Below are 20,927 nucleotides of genomic sequence, written 5' to 3' on the forward strand. Positions count from 1 at the left end.
AACGTTCAAACAGAAAGAGGCTTTAATTTGTACAGAAACATGTTTTCATTTAATATAGAATAACATAACAATTGCTTACAATGTTTCGAAAATTCCTCAATTTTATATAACAATGCTCATATTGAACGTTTATAATTTATGAGCGACCTCTCCGTTATTTAGGGCTATTATTAAATATTGTAAATTTCTTTACTTAATTAAACATACATAACTTTGGATTTGTCTCTATTTTCATGGATAGATTGTCTTTTATACTTTCGGTGTGCGTGTGCGCACTGTCATAGTCCGATAGGCTACATGTCTGACACGAAAACATACTATCAAAAATTACTATAAAGAATTAAAAATAATCGAAAACACAACACAAAGCAACAGCCCAAATTTCCAAAGATGTTGATTTCCTAATTTCAGAAGCCAGCCCTTTGTATTATTTGTTTCTCATAATATCTAGTTCCGAACGTTTAAAGACACTACAAAGTTTGTCTCTAGTGATTACTTTGGGAATTACACTTTCCACAAATAAGTCACTTTACCCATTGAAAGATTTTACGAAGTGTTATTGGCATAAACCCGATATTATATCAGAGGAAGAACAAACTCTTGTGAAATAAATATAAAGCGATAAGTCTAAACTGACTTACCCTTATTGACTAAAATTAATTAATTAATTAGTTTTTTCAATGACTTCTTCAATAATAATGTATCTCTCCATTTGTGTGGCTTGATGCAACAAATAAGTATTAGTACTTATTTTTACTAAGGTAAACAATATAAATATTTGAACGAGCTGAATTAAGATTCAATTGAACTCTCAAGAATCAAGTCTTAACGAAGGTAATATTGATTAAGAAAAGGTATAGCTACTTCAATCGATCTAGCGATACTAAGAAAGTTCAGCGTATTTTTCGAACCTAGATATAAAACAAACATCTACACAGAACGATATACCCACTATAGATTTACGAAGGTAATATACAGTTCGTTTTGTAATAAGAAATAAATAATAACATTCTTTTAAAATATCTTTCTCTCTCTTTGGGCTCCGCATGAAATTAAATACTGTCTTTAGTTGGAGGGCATACAGCATATGTTAACACGTTTTCTTTATTAGCGACTGAATGGCATCTATCTTTAAGTTTTACATGGTTTCTATGTAACTAGGCGATATATACGTCGGCGAAGGCTAAGTTTGTTTGCGACACCAAGGGTCAGAACGAGTCTGTTGCACAGATTCCCGTTAACAAAGACGTTGTACCTACTGAATGCTGTCTCCTACACTATCGATATCATTGTACGAGGTTCGCAGTAGCCATATTGTGTATTTCATACTATATATCATATTTTTTTCGATGTTATTGTTTTAGATAAGTACTGTTAGGTATAGTATGTATTTTTTTTAATTAATAATACCATGGTGCTACAATCTGTAGTGTCGGCTTTACTATTTGTCCCAAAAAAAAACAGTGGCACTACAACCTCTTTAGGTCTTGGCCTCAGATTTCTGAATCTGTTTCATGATCAATTTTTTAAATCTAATAGGCAAGTAGGTGATCCTCCAGTGCCTGTCACATATCGTCGACTTTTTGGGACTAAGACATGTCGGTTTCCTCCCGATTACTCCTTCACCGTTCGAGCAAATGTTAAATGCGCACATAGAAAAAAGTCCATTGGTGCACAGCCGGGAATCGAACCTACCCATCTAACCTATTTCTCCCTCAATCTCCCAAAAAACTGGTTAATGGCTGATGTTTTTTTCATAATTTGAGTCCATTAATACATAACCTTTGAACTTAAGTTTGGAACTCGACTCCTCAATCACCTAAACATGTTATTTTAGATATAACATTTGACATTTATCAGGAAAAATATATCTAGGCTATGATTCGAGTCTTGTGTTTGTTTTAATTAGATATACTGTTGACCAATCGCAATGAAGCAAGACGTTTAGGTTTTTAACCCCTAAGTAAGTAATATTTAAAAAACGTTTTATAGTACGTTGTTAATTAAATATATAAGACTAATTGTTATCTGAGCGGGTGAGAATTAGCATTGAGATTAAATTCAAAGCTGGCCTCAAAGTTATAATTCGAATGGCATATATTCATTACAATACAGATTAAGCCTGGATATTCAAGGACTGACGCCTAGAATTACGTTATATCAGACAAATTAGCATTTTTACCTGTTGTGCCAAACATCGATATATTTTAAGTACGATAGCTATATGCTTTTTCATACGATCATATATACATTTTTAACTTTATATCAAATTATAACATTATATTACTATAAAAAAACTGTTTATTATATAAAATAAGATCTATCTCAATTATCGTAGTCATGAAAACGACATATAAATGGATAAAGTATAATAAAACTTTTTCACACTTTCACATTGCGCAGACATATTACTATATCTTAGTGTATATTAACTATGATTCTTTCTACTTCTATTTTACTTTCCAAACATATACATTTTTATTTATGTTCATTAAATCATCTGCTCTAAATGTAATTATTAGAGACTTTCAAAATCCAATTACGAAGCAATATAAAAATATTAATGGATATCTTTGGTCATCAATATACGTACAAATAATGGTCAACGATCTATGCAGAGGCATAACATTATAAATATATTGTATAGACAGTTAAACCCCCAGGCATTTAACAAAACCTGGAATAACTTAGCATCGTTTGTACTGCGTAATTATTACACAAGGGTTATTCCAAGTTGTCTGAAACAAAAAATATTATTTCGACTCCATGGAGAAAAATAGAACACAATGTACGCTCTCATTACATTTTATTAGTCTGGAACAAAATTCATTTTCCTCCTGCTGTCCTTGATATTTCCTATGAAATATCTTTTCGTAAATATTACTCTTGCACTTTTGATCTTTTGAACTTTGAACAATATACGAAACCGTAACTGTTTAACAAATTAATATGTAAATACCAACTATTTTTATCTATAAACAATACTAAGGGCCTGTTTCACAATGTATGGATAAAGTATCAAATAGCTATGCAACTCATAAATTATTCGAAAGATAAAAGTTCTAAATAAGATACTTCGCGTTTCATGACGAATAGCGCTATCTGACTGTCGTGAAACAATAAAATAGAAAAATACTGTTTATCCTACCAATAAGTAATAAATAGCTTATTTGAAACTTATCCGGACATTGTGAAACAGACCCTAATTTTACAAAATTAAATATGGAGTCATTTATAAAATTTTTTTTTCATAACAGCGTTTTAAGGAGTCAAATTTAACATTATTTTTTCCGAAATCAAGTGATTTCGAAACATGTTATATAATATAATAAGAGAAAAATTTTAGAAAACTTGTAGAAAGAGGCATTTTGAAAATGAACCTCGATATTTATTTATGGACTTTACAAACGAATATTTTGTTTATGAAACTTGAAGTTGCCACAGTTGGGGAAAAGTTTCAGTAAATTTCATAAAGTTTTGCTAAGGTCATATCGCAATACGCATTATGTTACCAGCCAAGAGAGAGGTTTGAAAGGGTTTAGAAACTCCATGTATTTAAAAGGTTTCTGTTCAACATGTTTAGTAAGCCTTTTATACTAATATTTATTTAATGAATTGGGTAAAATTCATATTAGTAGAATGAAAATTCCTTCATAACGTTGGGGTCTGGATGGGTATTGCGACTGCGGAAGCAATTAATTGTAGTTTTTCCTTGCTTTGAGGGAAATTAGATATTCAAAGGACAAGGTATAAAGAATAAAACACGAACGCTATGTAAATCCATTTGAAACCTTTGAAGAGAAGTCAGAGTAAATCAATATTGCACAAAGCAAGTTTTCATTTCAGCTGAAAGCGTTGCCGTTGGGCGTGTAAACTGTTTATTATTCGCCATTTAGGCGTTTTATAGATGTGCGTTTTCACTACGATTCTATTGAGGTATGTAGTCTAGGTTGTTACTGTTTGTTACAATTTAGTTATTCTTAATAATTTTGGAGTATATCTTATTAGTTATTTTTTTAATGACTTTTATTTGAATGTAAATTAAATATTTGGTTAAGTTCAAGTGGTTATGATATGTTATATAAGATAGATATGTAAGATTTATCGTTACATGAAAATTAAAATGAAATTTAAAAAACTTGTATGTCGTCTTTACAATTACAATTTAGAGATAAGGCCTATAAATATAGGGTATGTCCATCGGGGAGATACTGTTTAAATAGAAATAAAACGGTTGTAACAAAACGGCCTAAGGCTCACTGCAGGTGTACTGATAATGTGAAAGTGTAGGCGTAGATGCCTCACTGCAGATTGATTTACACTATGTATGTATTTGTGGATCTACCTTGAATCTTTAAAAGGTTTTTATGTTAATATAAACCTGGAAAACACTATTGTTTATGCAGTTGTATTTTTGTGTTTTAATTCAAATGATATATTATTATATTATTATTATTTTATTAGTTTTTAATACACCACACCGATATATAAAATCTTAAACATATACTTCTCCAGGTAGTGGTCAAAATGTCGCTAAAGCCAAAGAAACCATTCGCCTAATCTAAGCTTTAAACAAAAAAAATCCATCACAAACAACATCAGAAAAAGTTTTAAGTATGTAGTAATAAAACGCGTATAAATAAATATCAAAGCATTATATCGCAAAGCAAGTTTATTCCTCATATAAAGTATCGAGCTAAAAGCCCGGTAAATAACTTTTATGAAGCTCATGTTACAGGAGAGCTCGACAAATAATAATATGGAGAATATCCTCCTCCAAATGGACTGAATCGTATTAAAAGTTACGAGGATAGAGGCTTATCTTATATTACATAAGAATTAATTATGTAAAACTGAAGCTTACGAATCTTTATCACATAATTAGACACATCGTTATTAGTTTGTAAATAACTAAAGTAGCTTTTACCTAAATTGACTGGAAATGCACATTAGGTGAGAAAAAAAGGAAATTCTATTAAAAACTCTCATAGGGTCTTTATTACGATTATATGTTCGGACACAGAAATGATAGATTTACGTTCCTTGATTAAAAACTACATATACCACATATTTAAAAGCAGTATCATATTATTATTATGTATTTAAACACTTTTGCCGCTTAATAAGCTGATACGCACGTATTTTGAGATTTGGAGAAAATATCCAATCTATTTTTAAAAGAGTTTAATAATGGTGCACTGATTACACTTATTCTATCTATCATTTATGCATATAGCACTTGTTTACATTGTGTAATATTAAGTAGGCTTTTTGCAAAACATAATATTGAATTACGCTGTCAAAGCTCCACATTCATGTCCAAAGCAGATTCATAAATTCGATTTTACGAGTATTGTCTCTGGAGACGGTCAAGGTCTATAGGGGAGATTTAATTATAGTGTTTTAGCGTATGGATGAGACTTTTTGTGATGCTGACGGATATCTTTCGTGATATATTGATAATAGAAAGATTGATGATACAATTTATTTAATAATAAGTGTTAATGACTATGGATAATTATCTATTCGGTAATTTAAACATCTCTACGGTAAACGCTTTTTAGGTTTCGATCTCGGGGCAAACGGAAGAATTTGACGAAAGCAACCCCTTCCACGCTACTTAAAAGCCAAAATGTATACGTAACGTATACTCAAAATGCCAGCCGGCAACGCACTCGCGAGCCCGCTGGCATTGAGAGTGTGCATGGGCGGCGGTATCACTTAACATCAGGTGAGCCTCCTGCCCGTTTGCCCCCTGTTCTATAAAAAAAACACGAGTTTTATATTTAACTAGCTACTTCTATTTTACCTTAAAAATATTAAGGTAAAATAAAGTATGTAGCTTACTGGTTCAACAAAGATATCCCGTTAACATTTTTAAGTTCCTTGAAGTAAGGTAAGGTTTATATGATACATATATATATGTATATAAATTGTGAGCACACGTCTCTTCACAATATTTTCTGAGACTTACGTTGGCCGAGTGCCAGAGTTCACGAGACAAAGCCTAGTACTAAATATACACATATATTTATTTGTACTTAGAATTGAAATAAACAAATGTTACTACATATATTGGCTATTACTATACTATTATATTATTTATTACTATTCAATACTACAGTTATAAATGTGTATTATTAATAAAAATTTATAACTGTAAAATCTAACCACTGTATGTACTTCCGACTGATGTGTCGCATATCCAAAAAAATAATAGAATATTATTAATTCCTTTTTATTTATTTAAAAACGAATAACTATTAATTTTTGAATAAATTTATTTATAATCTGTCATTATATCTTAGAATTAAGTTATGTTTAAAGAACTTAAAAAAATATTTTATTTACATGAGAAACTTAATATTAATATGCATATACGAGCGAGATACACGTCGCCATTAGCCGTCCAAATAGTCAACTATGTTCAATCTAACAAGCATCTTTAATGCCTTTTTAATGTGTCAAACGCACCAATATTGCAAATTTTAATGGTAATTGATTACATAATTGCACACCAGTTCTCGAAATTAAGCGTCTATTAATGTCTTAGGAGGTTAGATATTAAAAATAGTATTACAGCTACCTTTATTGTTATTCTTTCACAACCTTGGATGATGCACGAAGTAGTAGGGCCGTGCCAGAGGTCAACATTTGACCTTGAGTCGAACTTTCCGATAAACCATTATTGCAACCAATCCAAAAGTAAAAGGGCGAATTTTATAGCAATTTAATCTTGTATTTAATTCATTATTGAAGTTGATTTGAAAACGTACTAAAAGTAAAGTCATTTTCTATTTAGGATTTGTAATAAATAATTAAGTAGTAACTTTGAATAAAATATTAAAATATTTTAAAAATATTATCAGACGTATGTGATGTACGTGCCAAACTAAAGGAAACATATGTTACACTCAGTATATAATAATCATGGATTCATAATGCAGACGAAGTAGGGTGAATCGGCTTGTTGTTATAAGTTCAAAGTACAACACACAGTGAAGCTTTTGTTGACGCAAACTCAAAATCAGATCTAAAGGCTGTGAAATCAGTTGATACTAATTCGCATCAATTTAACAACCCTTCGTCCTCCCGCCCTCGACACCGCCCGCCCCGGCCGACCTTGCTGGAGATATTAAATGTTTTAGGGAACACGAACAACTATTTCCCCGTTTGTACATGATTGCTACTTACATGTGTGCTGTTATAGGATTAACACAGAGATGACTAATTAATAAAAATATATAATGACTAATTAACTTGGATCAGGTTTTAAATCATTAAGTGCAAAAGAGTGGAATTGGCCTAGTTGTTGTGTGAAAGATGCTTGCTGTGTCAAGCATCCTCACAAACCAACAATGGGCCTGAAGAGGCGGACGCAACCGCCGCATCGCATGTCGGGAAGCGGGTAAGGCCCTTCCGCATCCCGTATAAGGCGATTGTTGGTGGCTCCTTGGGGTTTTAGTGGTTATGCACAATAGCGAGTCCCACATAACCCTTCCGCACCAAGCAGTCGCGCCGCGGAATGGTATGCGCAATGCATTTCCCCAAGTAAAAAAATATGAGCCGTCACTGGACGCCTGGCTGATGTGAAACATCGACATTATTTTGTAAAAGTAATATGCAGAAAAGAACAGACTGTGATAGGAACTAAATATATCATAATGATAAAATAAAATATTACGATTTTTTTTCCAGATAACGATGACCATTTGTTGAATAAACATTATTTTTATTAAATATTTTTAATGTGAAATTTACTACTGCATTTAGACTGTATATCATATAGCGTGGCGACGCGTCGCCACGGCATGCGTCGCCACGCCAAAAATCGGTTTTACGTGCGGCTATAGATCTTTCACATCAAAAAAGTTTTTTTAACGCGCAACATCATTGAGGTAGGTAGTTTTCTTCGGCAGTACACCAATGTACTTTTTGTCTATGTGCGCATTTAACACTGGCTTATATGATTAAGGAAAACATCGTACGAAACCCGGCACGCCTAAGACCCAAACCCAAAGAGTCTACGGCGTGGGATAGAAAGCTCACGAATGATCACGAATCATATAGAATCTGAGGGTCAAACCTTTAAAGGTGGTTTTGTCAAAAGTATCCATCATTTAAGTGCGTCGACGTTTGTATAGAATGATAATGGATAAATGATTAAAATAATAATCTTCTTTTTAAATGAATATAGTATAGTTTTTCCACATAGGTTTAACAGTTGCGGAAAAACAACGCCCTCTATGTAGTAGCCTAATCCCGTATGGGGCAGACACGTTAATGGTTTATATCAGTTTTACCGAAAATTAGAGGACTTTTTTATTTTATAAGGGCTTGCGATGGCTTTTAGCTTTTAGCTGATATATACGTATTACGTCACCAACTCAGTCCTGAGGGCTTGATAACAATACTGACTAAAATTAGAAACAATAGGCACGCTTATTTTCGTAAAGTGTTCTGAAATTACCCGAAATTCGTTAAAAGTTTAGCAAAGCAAACAATGTTGTTTATTTATGGAGTAAACACTTAAACCGAACTGAAATTTCATGATCCTCATGAAATTTCAGTTCACAGTAAACACGTAGGGTAACCGATTGTTTATTTTACATACAAAAGTAATTTTTACTTATTTTTTTTATAGAAATATAATAGACTTGAAAGGCCGGCAACGCACTCGCGACCCCTCTGGCATTGAGAGTGTCCATGGGCGGCGGTATCACTTAACATCAGGTGAGCCTCCTGCCCGTTTGCCCCTTGTTCTATAAAAAAAAGTGTAAATCCGTAGCTAGCAGTTTTACTACTAAAAACAGCAAAACTTATAAGATTTATAGATGGTTAAAAAGGCTAAAAAGCCAATCTATATTTCGATTACTTAAATATTAGTCTCATAAGAGGACTATTAGAATTAAAAGCCGCATCGCGTGTCTGAATTACCCAGAAATAGACATGAATTTATTTCCAGGAAATAAACGGTGATATTATATTTGGAGTCAATTATGTCTTTTTTGTTGCCTTTTTAAATGTTTATACTTGACATGTAAAGTAATATCTAAGTAATTTAGGATATCCGTAGTAGTGTATGATTATCGCAAAACAGTGTATAAATTATCAGTAATAGTAATGACACCGAACATTTTATCTCTCCACAAATAAAATCTTGTACAGTTGTTATTACAAATATTATATATTATATTATGCTTATGCAGCGAAGTGAATTGATTTCTTGATGTATGGGTAAACTTCAGAGTCATTTATGTCTAAATAATAATAACTTATATTAATATACAATTACAAACTAAAAATATATCTAATAACTAACCTTAAAATTTAATTATTAAAAAATATTATTAAAAGGAGTCCCTTTAGGCAAGGTTCCGAAGATACTAGCAGCGTTCCCTCTTTGAATAGCTAGACTAATTCTTTGTGCGAGGTAGCTGCCAGCTCTTCGTTCTCCTGTGATGTCGACTAACCTTTTTGATAATTCCCTAAAAGCTTGAATGCGCTAGGACCCCTTTTTTTTTTTTTTTTTTTTTTTTGTTATTCGAGGTGGAAATGCATTTGCGCATCCCCTGCCCTAGGAAGTTGCAGGGGTATGTGGGACTCGACCCACACCAAAATCTCTGCTATTCAGAGACTGGGTGAACAATACCCACTAAAAACACCTCGACAAATACCTACAAAGCCGCGTTACAGAGGCTCCGGGGTCGCTATCGCATTCTACCGGGACCTCAACGGCATAATACACTCAAAAAGCTTCGGTGCAATACACTACATAGGAGGTAAGAGATGACGCTAGGACCCCACGGACCAAGGGTCTCGACACCGAATGGGACAAAATCATATTCAGAGCCTAGACCCTGTATTTGCAGACTTTAGCTTTTTCAGCCGCATCACAAGCCGCACCAGCTCTCTTGTTAGTTCCATGAAGATTGGAAGGGGCCAGTGTGTCTGAACAGGTGGCATCCCATACCAAAACCCGACCCATCTTCCATGGAATCAAACTCATACCGTCCGGTCTCTTGCCATCGTCTCTAGCAATTCCAGTCGGCTCAAGTAGATTAGGCACGTTGACGGTGGCAAGGGACCGATGTATGATATCGTTGAGTGCGGCATGTCTCGAGAAGCGGCCAGCACTTTTTTGACATGATAGTCCGTGATGTCCTAGTTTGTCGACATCACTGCCACAGGGACAAGTATGAGGAGCGCAGACCGGTACCCCAAGCCGCAGACAGGCTGCGATTCGGAGCGTGTCAGGTTCAAGAAATGTTCCTGTATTTGACGAAGGGTAAGCGTGAAGCCAATAGCCGGCCTCATGCGTACCCACGGCCAAAAGCCTAGCACGTGCTGAACCTGTACTACGGCTCAAAAGATTGTCATAAGTCATTTTACTGTCTATGTCGTCCCAGCTCCTCTGTGAATTTAGAGAAAATGGAAAATTTTGACCTGGGCATGCAATTAAGAAAGCGTTTCTAGCTTCTTCCAAGCCAGCAATCTCAAAGTTTAAAGGGGATGCCCTTTTATATTATGTACATTTATTATTTATAAAACATAAAAATTGCTTAAACTAAAAAATGTGCTAATGTATAAAAGTTATTTGCGAAATGGCGCCGGGGATTATTTTCGTAGCGACTCTATTGATTTGGGTAAATATAATTTTTGAGACGGCCGTCGTCTGGGTCTCGTGTTAAATTTATCTTTTATTATATCATTTATTACTGGGTTAAGAATTAAGGTGAGGTACGGATTTTGTTAGATGTTTATTTACTTAAACGATAGCGTGCGTTTCCATCTTGAAAAAATATCTAAATAATTATAGTGTTATTTATCTACAATAATATTATAAAAATATTGTTGCTTTCCAAAGTTACTGGACAGATTTTAAAGAAATGCACCAGTAGATTTTTGGATTATTCCTTAAAACCATAGACCACATATTTGAGATCCGTATAAAACTTTCGATAGTTTGAACTATTGACAGTACAGAAAAGTTATGACGCTTCCATTTGTCTATATACATATTTAATAAAATAAGCGACCGTGCGAAGCGGGGTTAAACGATAGTATTTTATATGACTATTCTAGACTAGACACAAATATAATATCAGTAAATTTACACTCATAAGTAAATTGAGGTGTAGATTCGTCAAATAACATCAGATGATATATATTTGTTTCGTTAATATTTTAAGGCAGACGTTGTCCTGATGTAAGTGCTCTTTTCTCGGATCCGATTGGAACGGGGTCATAGTACCCTATTATATTAGTAAGTATAACCTATTGTGGATGCATCTAGTGTGTTTGTTTTGTGTTTTATTTTTGACTTTGTTTTTATTGTAAGGATGTTTTTGTTTGGTTTCCGAATAAATAAATAAGTAGCGGTGCCGCCAACTCGGATGCGTGCGAACGTCCCGTTCATATTCTTAAACCATTGCCACATCTAGCTCTTGGATCCGAGTATTCGGCACCCCATGTGCTTTATACTGACCACTTAGATCCGAAAAATAATCTTTTTTTATAAAAATAAGATATACATTAATAATATCTCCTAACATTCATATTTACTTAATCAAAATTCGCCATACAGAGTTTTGGTGTCCGGTTGTTTCTTTGTATCCATTGTGTTAATGTATTAAGTATAAGAGTATGTATTGTATACAATATCGATTGAGTCGCGATATTTCCTTAATTACATTTGATATGAGCCATTAGTGGTAATTATATTAAGCGATGTAACAAAATATTTTACAACACAATGTGTTTGGATAAAGGGAAGGTTACTTAAGGATATCTAACGTTCTATACATTAAAAATATTTTTAATTAAAAACAGAAATAAAAATAACAAAATTTAGCCGCCATAAAATATGCATTTAAATAAAAGTTCGTAAAGGCTGACATGTAATAATTAATACATAGATTATTTTTTTCAATTTTTATTGCAAACAGAACCATTAAAATTTGATTTGCATACAATACATTTATAACATATATATATATATCCTTGTACGATTTGCTCAATAAAGATGAAAATTATAAAATTTTAATCATAATACAAACTTTTAATTTATTCTTATGTTCACAAAATCCTGGTATATAAAATAACTTGAAGAGTTATTACAAAGTAAAGTCGCTCCGACCTTGAGAGCCTACTTCCGATGCGCTAATAAAATATCCGCCCAAGTATGGCTGAGGCGGCCTTTTACCTGTGTTAAATATAAAGGTGTTTTATCAATATTTAAAAAAATACTAGTACATTGTTCAAAATTTACCAAGCAAAAGTTATATTAAGCTACAACTTTATTTACTTCCAGATATTAAAATAAACTTTTAAAAAAAACAATTAGATAGTGAAATATCCACAGAAAAACCTAGGACTTGTAGCAACGACGTACGGTATTATGACGAATATAAATAAACAGTCAGGCATATAGCTGTTAGCCTCCTGTGGCTGACACACACTCGACTTTTTGGGTCTAAGGCAAGCCCGTTACGTCACTATTTCTTCAAACATCGTAAGAGCGACAGAAAGTTTATTGGTGCACAGCTGGGGAATCGAACCTACTACCTCACGGAGGAGAGTCGCACGCTGAAGCCATTAGACCAACACTCTTTTGACCAACTACTTTTATTGAGATAAACACAATATAAAAGAAGTGTAAGTCAAAACAATGTAATTACACGTTTAGGTAACGTCTACATTACATAAATAAAATTACAAAAAAGTTTCTCCGCGAGGCCCAGTTCTTTATCACGGCGCCTGGAAACGTCTAGATCCTGCCAAGTCTTGGAACATTACGTCGGGGTTAATTCCCTCTTCGTTCCCACAGGATATTACATCTGTGTTTACACAACGTGAACTAAGTGAATTACTTGTTTTAGAACTTCTACAAGAACATGAGCTCTACTAACATTATTGTAAATTCTAGAGTAGCCGGAACAGCTGTGTTCAGGATATTTCAATCAATAAATTGTAAAAAGCGAATAATGGCAGTGTTCTGAAGAATCGTTCGGATAAATACTGGCGGCTGAATTTCATCATCGGATATCGAATCGCAATGTGAAATTCCTTCACAGGCGCCGAGGCCTAGACCATACAGCAAATTTTAATGGGTTTTTTTTTAAGTACCCACCGGCGTTACAGCTATTTATGGTACAATAATAAGATAGTAATTCAAGTCAAAATTTAAATGGAAATAATAGTCAAGGTTGTAGAAATGCAATCGGTCGTGTTGTATTATTGAATAATCAAAATGCTTAATATTTAACCGGTTAGTTTTGATGAGCTAAATCAAAAATAATATCAATAGCTGATGAACTTAAATAAAGAAGTAAAGGAATTTACTGGCTGTAATTATTAATACATTCACACACACAGCCTACAATTACGTACTCTTTCGTAACTCGTTTTATTCCCATAAAAGGGCACATATTGTATAATTTTAAGTTACACTTTATTAGTATAAATTGTACATATTTTGTAATTAATTTTCGATCTGATTTGAATAAATAACTGTATTGTTTCAGGTGGAAGTTCTACCTTTATCGGGCTCCCTTCGAAGATCTAGAGCACCACGGCTTGGAGACATAGCGAGGTACCTAATTATATTTTATTATCAATTATCCGATTACTGCCTCATTTGATTTGTATGTGTGAGTGATTTCTTTCAATAGATGGCAAAAATCTTTACTAAATATATAACAAAATTTCTATTGTGTTTAATATAAAATAAATATTCAAATACCTATATAAATATATAAAAACGCTTCAGCAAGATATTTTCAAGGCACATTTCAGTATTAAAAAAATTGAGTTGTAATCCATTTTACTAGGACTGGGTGAATGTTGTCAATAATATAAAATTCCTTGAAATGACATGAAATATGCAACAGTGATATTAAAATGAATTTAAATAATCCTCGGACACATTTCAGAGAAGATATTGCGTTCTCACAATTTCTAGAAGAATATTTTTCTCATTCTTCGATAAATTTCCATAAAAGCTGAATAGTTAATAGTAGACTTTTTATTACTAGGTAACGTTTGTGGTAAATAAAATGCGAAACCATCTTGCATTAAGTTTATTAGCTAGATTACAACAATATAAATATTCACTTCACATTACTCCGCATTATGTATATGACAAAAAAAAATTGAATTTCGAATATTTGAAATCACGAATTCATTCAACAAAATTGCCAGTGGTATTAATAAAATTATATTAAGCTAAAACCAAATCCTAAGCTCTTAATTACGCCATTTGACTGAAAAATTCAGAATTAGTAAGTTAATCAATCCATGGTAAAATAAGCCAATGCTTTATTAGGTATACAGTTACTTGAAGTGCGTGCTATATGGCATAAGAAAATATGAAGCTTTTTTAAATAAAGCAAATATTAATTATTTTATATTAACATTGTTGAATTGTACATATACAATCAGATAACATAAATAATCAAAAGGGGATGACCTTATAGATCTCTCACTGGCCAGCCAAGCAAAAAGTGCATAACTGAATTAAAAACAAAATTGCAAGAAACTGCGCAGAATTATACAATTACAAAAATAACATCTAAAAACTAAAATATATTCTTAAGAACTACTTAGAACTTACTTGGCTAGTTAATACAGATATTAGCCATTTTTTTAATACTAGCATTACGCATTACCTTAAAGGATACACGATGACTGGACTATTAAAATGTATGCCAACCAGGAACCAGTATTTCCGGAACGTGTTTAACCAAACATTTCTTCGATAATCTTAATATATATAAATCACCTGTCACGATGTTTATTCCGCGATGGACTCCTAAACTACTTAACCGATTTTAAATTAAATTGGCACACCGTGAGCAGTCTGGTCCAACTTAACAGATAGGATAGCTTAGATCTTTAATTATAGTCGCAATTTTATTTTATTGCAAATTATTTGTCTATAAGTAGGAGTAAGTAATCAATAGATAGCACTGCTATGGTAAACCGACAAACACATATAAACTACAATTCAATATCATGATTACCACGTGTTATTGAGGATAAAGTATAAATTAAGTATTAGTATAAAAATGTATTTTAAAATAAAATTATTTCTCTCCCACTTAAAACTTTAGACGCAGTTGTACTTACAAAACTTAGCTTGCTGTGAACATGACATTCGAACTTAGTAGAAGTTTGATCAGATTTAGTAATAAAGTTTATTATATTGTACGAGCTGTTCAGGGACTTCCGTCCCGGAATAGTTATATGTTGCCAATTAAATCATATTAGAGACTACCTACTAATAAATCAACAAAATTTGTTTTTTCGCAATGTGATTTTTGAACAATTTTTACGAAAGTGATTAGTCTAGTCAACAAGTTCAAAAACGTGAAAAATAGAGATAAAGGTGCGAATAAAAAATATGAGCGAGTTCGAGTTATTAACAAAATCAATTTCATCTTATTTGGTAATAAGAATTGCAATTTTTAACCTGCACCAAAATACTTCAAAAACATTTTTCTAGAGGTGATTCCGAATCGAATGAGCCATCGCTCATATTTATAGGTCCTGATCTTTATTTATCACGTTTTTGAACTTGTTAACTAGACTATATCGCATCTTTAGCATTTTGTTGAATAAAGTTATACTTAGCTAACACTTATATGGATTTACCAATGTCAGTCACTTATGACGTATCAAAATGGTTCTTTCTCTCACATTATAACATTATAAATAAAATCCTCAATATATATTGATATATAATATTTGATTATATAAAATCTACTGAGAAATAATTATTATTTTAAAATTATAATAAAAATAATATAAAACTTCATTTTCTAATATCAACTTTGTCTTTAAAAAAGAAAATGCTATGTTATTTAAAATATCCATTTTACACGTCTGCATTGCACTCGAGTTGCAAGCGGAAACCACTTCTCACATATATTTAAGATTCTCTTTGAAGATAAAACTTCACTTTTCCCTCTAATATGCATTCGGAAAATAACCAAGAATTACTTTACTTACTTTTATTTCACTTACTTTATCACCTGAGATAAAGTAAGTGAAATAAATTGAAATTCTTCATATTAAACATACCCAGTTACTGGCCGAGCCCCAAAGCCACTCTATTGGTTTGATCGAGCTCAAAGACGATGTACTATTCCCCAGTCTAACCATATAAACTCATCAAACGCTATAAGAGTAAAAAAATAACTTCAGACCTATTTTTCAGTGATTCATTTACTTTTGATGTGCAATACAATTCTTACAAAAACATATTATATTCAATACCGAACAAGTAATTGTTTAAAAAACAAACCTACTAAGCTGGGCTTAACATTTAACAATATGAAGTAGGCTTCGTTTCGTTCTCTATGAAAATAACGCGTCCGAGTCTGATATTCGGCAATTTTATTTTACATTTTAATATGAATTTTCAAGTAGGAGATCTTTTATTAAATTATTAGGTCTATATTTATTATTTAATTATTAAATAGCAACACAACACAATATCCTGATTGTTTTCTGTCAAACTTATTTATATATTTTATAACTGTAAAAAACAACCGATGTTGATGCACTTATGTGTTAATTTTAATTAACAAAAACCACTTATTAAAATATTACAAAATACTTAATAAGCATTTAATTAAAATAGTATTGAACGGAAACAAGTTTTTTTAACTCGGGAATCACTGAAAATCACGCGAATCGTTTGGTGAGTTTTACAATATCAAAATCAAAGAAATTTGGTTTATTGTGGTGGCCGGTTCGTAATCATTAAAATTTTTGTTACGGGTAAGGAAATATATATAAATTACTATTGAGAAAACCCCCCGAAAGAAAACCTGCTATTTAAGTTTTCTATGTTTTACTTATATTTTTTTCTAATACTAAAGTCTAACAGTAAAGTCAGGTCATTGGACTACACTTCATTTGATATCAATACCGGAAAAAAATTACAGCAACAGAGACATAAATTTTCTATAGTAATTTACAGATAAAATTGGCTAATAAATTGTAGCGTAAAATTTCGTTTAACCTTCGCAATCGTTCACGCATACAATGAATATGTAGACGAGTCAGGCGTATGGTTTTCATAAATTGCACATCGACCTTAGGGTTCCATTCAACAGGAGTTTTTTTGTTAACAAATTTAATATTTTGGAAAGATTTTTATTCTTATTTATTTATTTAACCAATGAAGCCTTGTACTATAATAAAAGTGTTGAAGTGTGTCTTTACTGATCACTAAACATATCGCAAAATACATTATCGAAAAGAATTCTAACCTGTCCTCATCAAAAATATTATTGTCTCACCTTTAATTTTGTTGGTAAATATTGGACATATTCTTTAATAGGTTACAAATAAAAACGGTTTCAAAATAATACCTACCTTCGAGGTGGCCTATGAATCTTCATGTACTTAATTTATAAGCGTTCAAGAATAATTTATCTAATTTGAGATGTTATACAGTGTGTGATCAATTATCTACTTTCATGTGTCACTGGCACACATATGTACCGGCGGCATTTCAGCACAAAAAAATGATATCGAAAAAAAGTACGGATCCATTTGAAAGTTCCACACGCTTTACTGTTTTTGTGAAAATCGTTTAATATTCAAACACCTGCCTACCGTGTCCTGGGGTGAATTTGATCAATCATTCAAATAAGCTTGAATTTGTATTTTATCGAGAGCGTACAAGGGACGTGACGATTCTGATGTAACCTTAAAATAAGTATATTTTCGTGTAGACAAGAGCACAAAGTTTTTATTTGATGTAAACTTTTCAGGTACTAAAACTGTAATAGGCATTTTTACGCTTCTTATGATTTGCAAACAATTTAGGCCTTCAAATCCTAGCCACATTGGAAGGTTTTAGAACAAACAAAGTGCTATGACGTCAACATACAAAAGTTGTTCCCTTGATGATGATCTGGTGACGTCATTTCATCAAACCCTACAAATCGTACCAATTACTCCACTGGTTTTATAATTCCGTGATTTTGTGATCTTCCTCAATAAATACTTTATTACACAAAAATTAAGTCAAAACTGTATGCATTTTGTAATTGCTTATTCATGTTTTAAATATAACTATGCAAAAGCGCTCCTTGGGACCAATGAGTGGAATCCTTGCTATTATATTCTGAATGTTAGATTACGTAGGTAAACTGTCCACGCCAAAGTATAGAAGTATTTTACCATAGTAACTCTAACTAAAACTACATATGGATAATCGATATAATCTGAAATAAAGAAGTTAGCGCGTAGTCTACTATAACCTTTTGTACTAAGTAAACAAAAATACTTCAAAGCAACAAAAGAAAACAACAAATATATGTTGTTATGGCTTAATGTTCTATATAAGAAACATGATTATTGCGCCGCAGACCGAAACCGCTAAATTCAGTTCAATTATAAACATTTAATTTAGTTTCTAATATGAAACATCCGTTACATTGAATTAATTAGATTTCGAGTAAGCCCCTAATCCAAAAGATTATCAGCGATTGGACGGATTACGAATTGTTCGTTATTTCATATGAAAGGGCTTTCAAACCTCGTAATTATATTTGATTCTTATACGTGTAGTAAACCTAACATCAACATCCAAAATAAAGGAGTCTCTCTGAGAAGTTTGATTTTGGTTCCTTAGGATTAGAGACTAAAGGTTGCTGTGGGATTTAAGTCCATAGGCACTAATTAAAGATTTAGGTTCCGCACTGTAATATCGGCCACCCTAATAGGCGAAATAGGCGTCACAATACAGAGGAGATGTGTCAGCATTAAAGATATTCTGCAACAAGGACCAAAGTATTTAGTGTTCTATTCAATTTCAATTATTCATATTATGTACAGGTTAGGATAATGCCTTAGGTTAAAATAGTATTTTTAATTATGTTATTACTACTATTAATTTGCTTAAAAAACAAATTGATAGTTTAGGGTAAAAAACTAACTTAATCATTTAAGTTAGGGAAGTACGCACTTAGTGACACAAAAGTTACTTGTAAGTTAAAAGACAATTAATGTGAATAAAAGAAAATTGCGCTCGTTAGAATGTGCAAATATTATAATGCTGTGTGTTCTGAAGTTGATATTTTCACAATAGTATTTGTAAATTTAAAAAGATAGTTCATGGTGAATACTTGCAACCTTAATTACTAATTTGAATTAATTAATAAATATACATTTTTTTTGGAACTTATCCGGACATTGTGAAACAGACCCTTAATGTAAAATGCTGTGTACAGATATAATTGGATATCAGATTTTCAAATGTTGTTTAGTGTGTAATAACTGTATGTATGTATTCAATCTGTTTTCTGTTTTTGTACCTAAATGTAAAAATAAAAATAAAAATGGAATAAATAATCTCTTAATTGAACTTATTATTATATCGTAGCCGACATAAGTCATGTCAATATGTAAAAAAATAAAATTACAGGTGTATCCAGTTATAAGCGTGTAATACTCATAAAATAAATAAGGTTAAGTCAGAAACATTAAAAAATCTATTTTCTATTCAATAAAAATATAATAAAAATAATTGAATTGGTTATCCGGGCTGCCAAGAAGCTTTGCATGGCGAACGAAAGCTGTATAGCGGTGGTGAAAAAACAAATCTGTCTACTCGCATGTAACGCGTGTTTCGTCAAGATAAAGACAAAAGACGTCATAACACAAAATACACACATGCATACATTGCATTCGTCGTGGAGCCACTAAACAAAGCATATACTTTATATAAGAATTTATTAACTTTTTACCCCCTATCATAGGTATAAAAAAATACTTATTATGAGCAAAACCCCTTTCTTAATCCCCTCATTATATTCTTGTTATCACACCAGTTTTATGTATAGCGTACGTTGTATGTCTAATAATTGTTTATAAATTCCAACGGATATTAATTGAAATAACTTCTAAGTGCTATAAGTTTGCAAAAGTTTTCGGTAATAGAGATTGATAACACGGGTATAGATTCGGTGTCGGATCGTCAAACAAACCAAACTTTATACAAAACTTAATAAAATTTATAATTTCACGTTTCCATAAAATACATATTCGTTATTACTTAAGTGGCCTTCGAGGATAAAACAAAAGGTTCTGGCAGATGTTTTATAGGACGCATCATTACTTCTTTTACCGCTTATTAGTTTGCTATTATTGTATTATGTATACATTATTAGTTAGTGTAGTGTTGGACTAGTGTCTCGAGTAACATAGTGAGAAGCAGCACTAACTCAGACAGTGATGGCACGTGTCATTCAGAGATTCTGCGAAGCCGTCACGCACCATTAAGAAGAGGTGGAGAGGACCAGGGAGTTTTATCCCGCAGCCCAGATCCACGTCGCCGTTGCACCGTGCTACTCCTTGTGTAATCCCCGGCACGGAGTCGCTCACTCATCAGCGGTTTTAGTCAGCATCTGATTCATGCGCCCAAAAGAAGGGATGCTAACACATTGTACCCGGCCTCCCCAGCGTTATAAAACAGGGTAAAATACTGATGTGAATGGCCCTAGCACTGCCGAGGTCCACATCATTCGTGGCCGTAGAGGACCGTGAGTTTAAGGTTTAGTGTGTCCTTCCTCGGGCGATTGCTGTTGGCATCGTTTTAGTGGTTATGCACAGCAGCCAGTCCCACATAATCCCTTCACCATCAGGCAACCGTGCTGCGCGAGGGTATGCATACCGCATTTCCCAACGAAAAAAAATAGTGTCTCGAGCATGTAATCCTCATACCTGAGGCCGTAGTTTTGATCTCCTATATTTAGTACGAGCCCATTTTACACTCGGTAGTACGGTAAAGGAAATAATATGAAGAAATGCCTTACATCCAAAACTAACCGCCTACTTACTTTAAAAAACAACTGTTCACGAAACAGATATACAAAGCGCGAGGCCCAGACCCAATGTGGTGTTTTGTC

General features: G+C 32.7%; 1 protein-coding gene across 1 annotated transcript in view; it reads left to right on the plus strand.

Annotated features, from left to right (window-relative positions):
* The window catches only part of LOC110997100 (calcium/calmodulin-dependent protein kinase kinase 2), a 74,362-nt gene that overhangs the window by 7,522 nt on the left and 45,913 nt on the right, over window positions 1-20,927 (plus strand). Inside the window, exon 2 of the mRNA XM_045634589.1 lies at window positions 13,527-13,594. Coding sequence (XP_045490545.1) covers window positions 13,527-13,594 — 68 coding nt within the window. The remainder of the gene's footprint in view (window positions 1-13,526; window positions 13,595-20,927) is intronic.

This window comes from Pieris rapae, chromosome 3 (assembly GCF_905147795.1).
Source record: "Pieris rapae chromosome 3, ilPieRapa1.1, whole genome shotgun sequence".
NCBI lineage: Eukaryota > Metazoa > Arthropoda > Insecta > Lepidoptera > Pieridae > Pieris > Pieris rapae.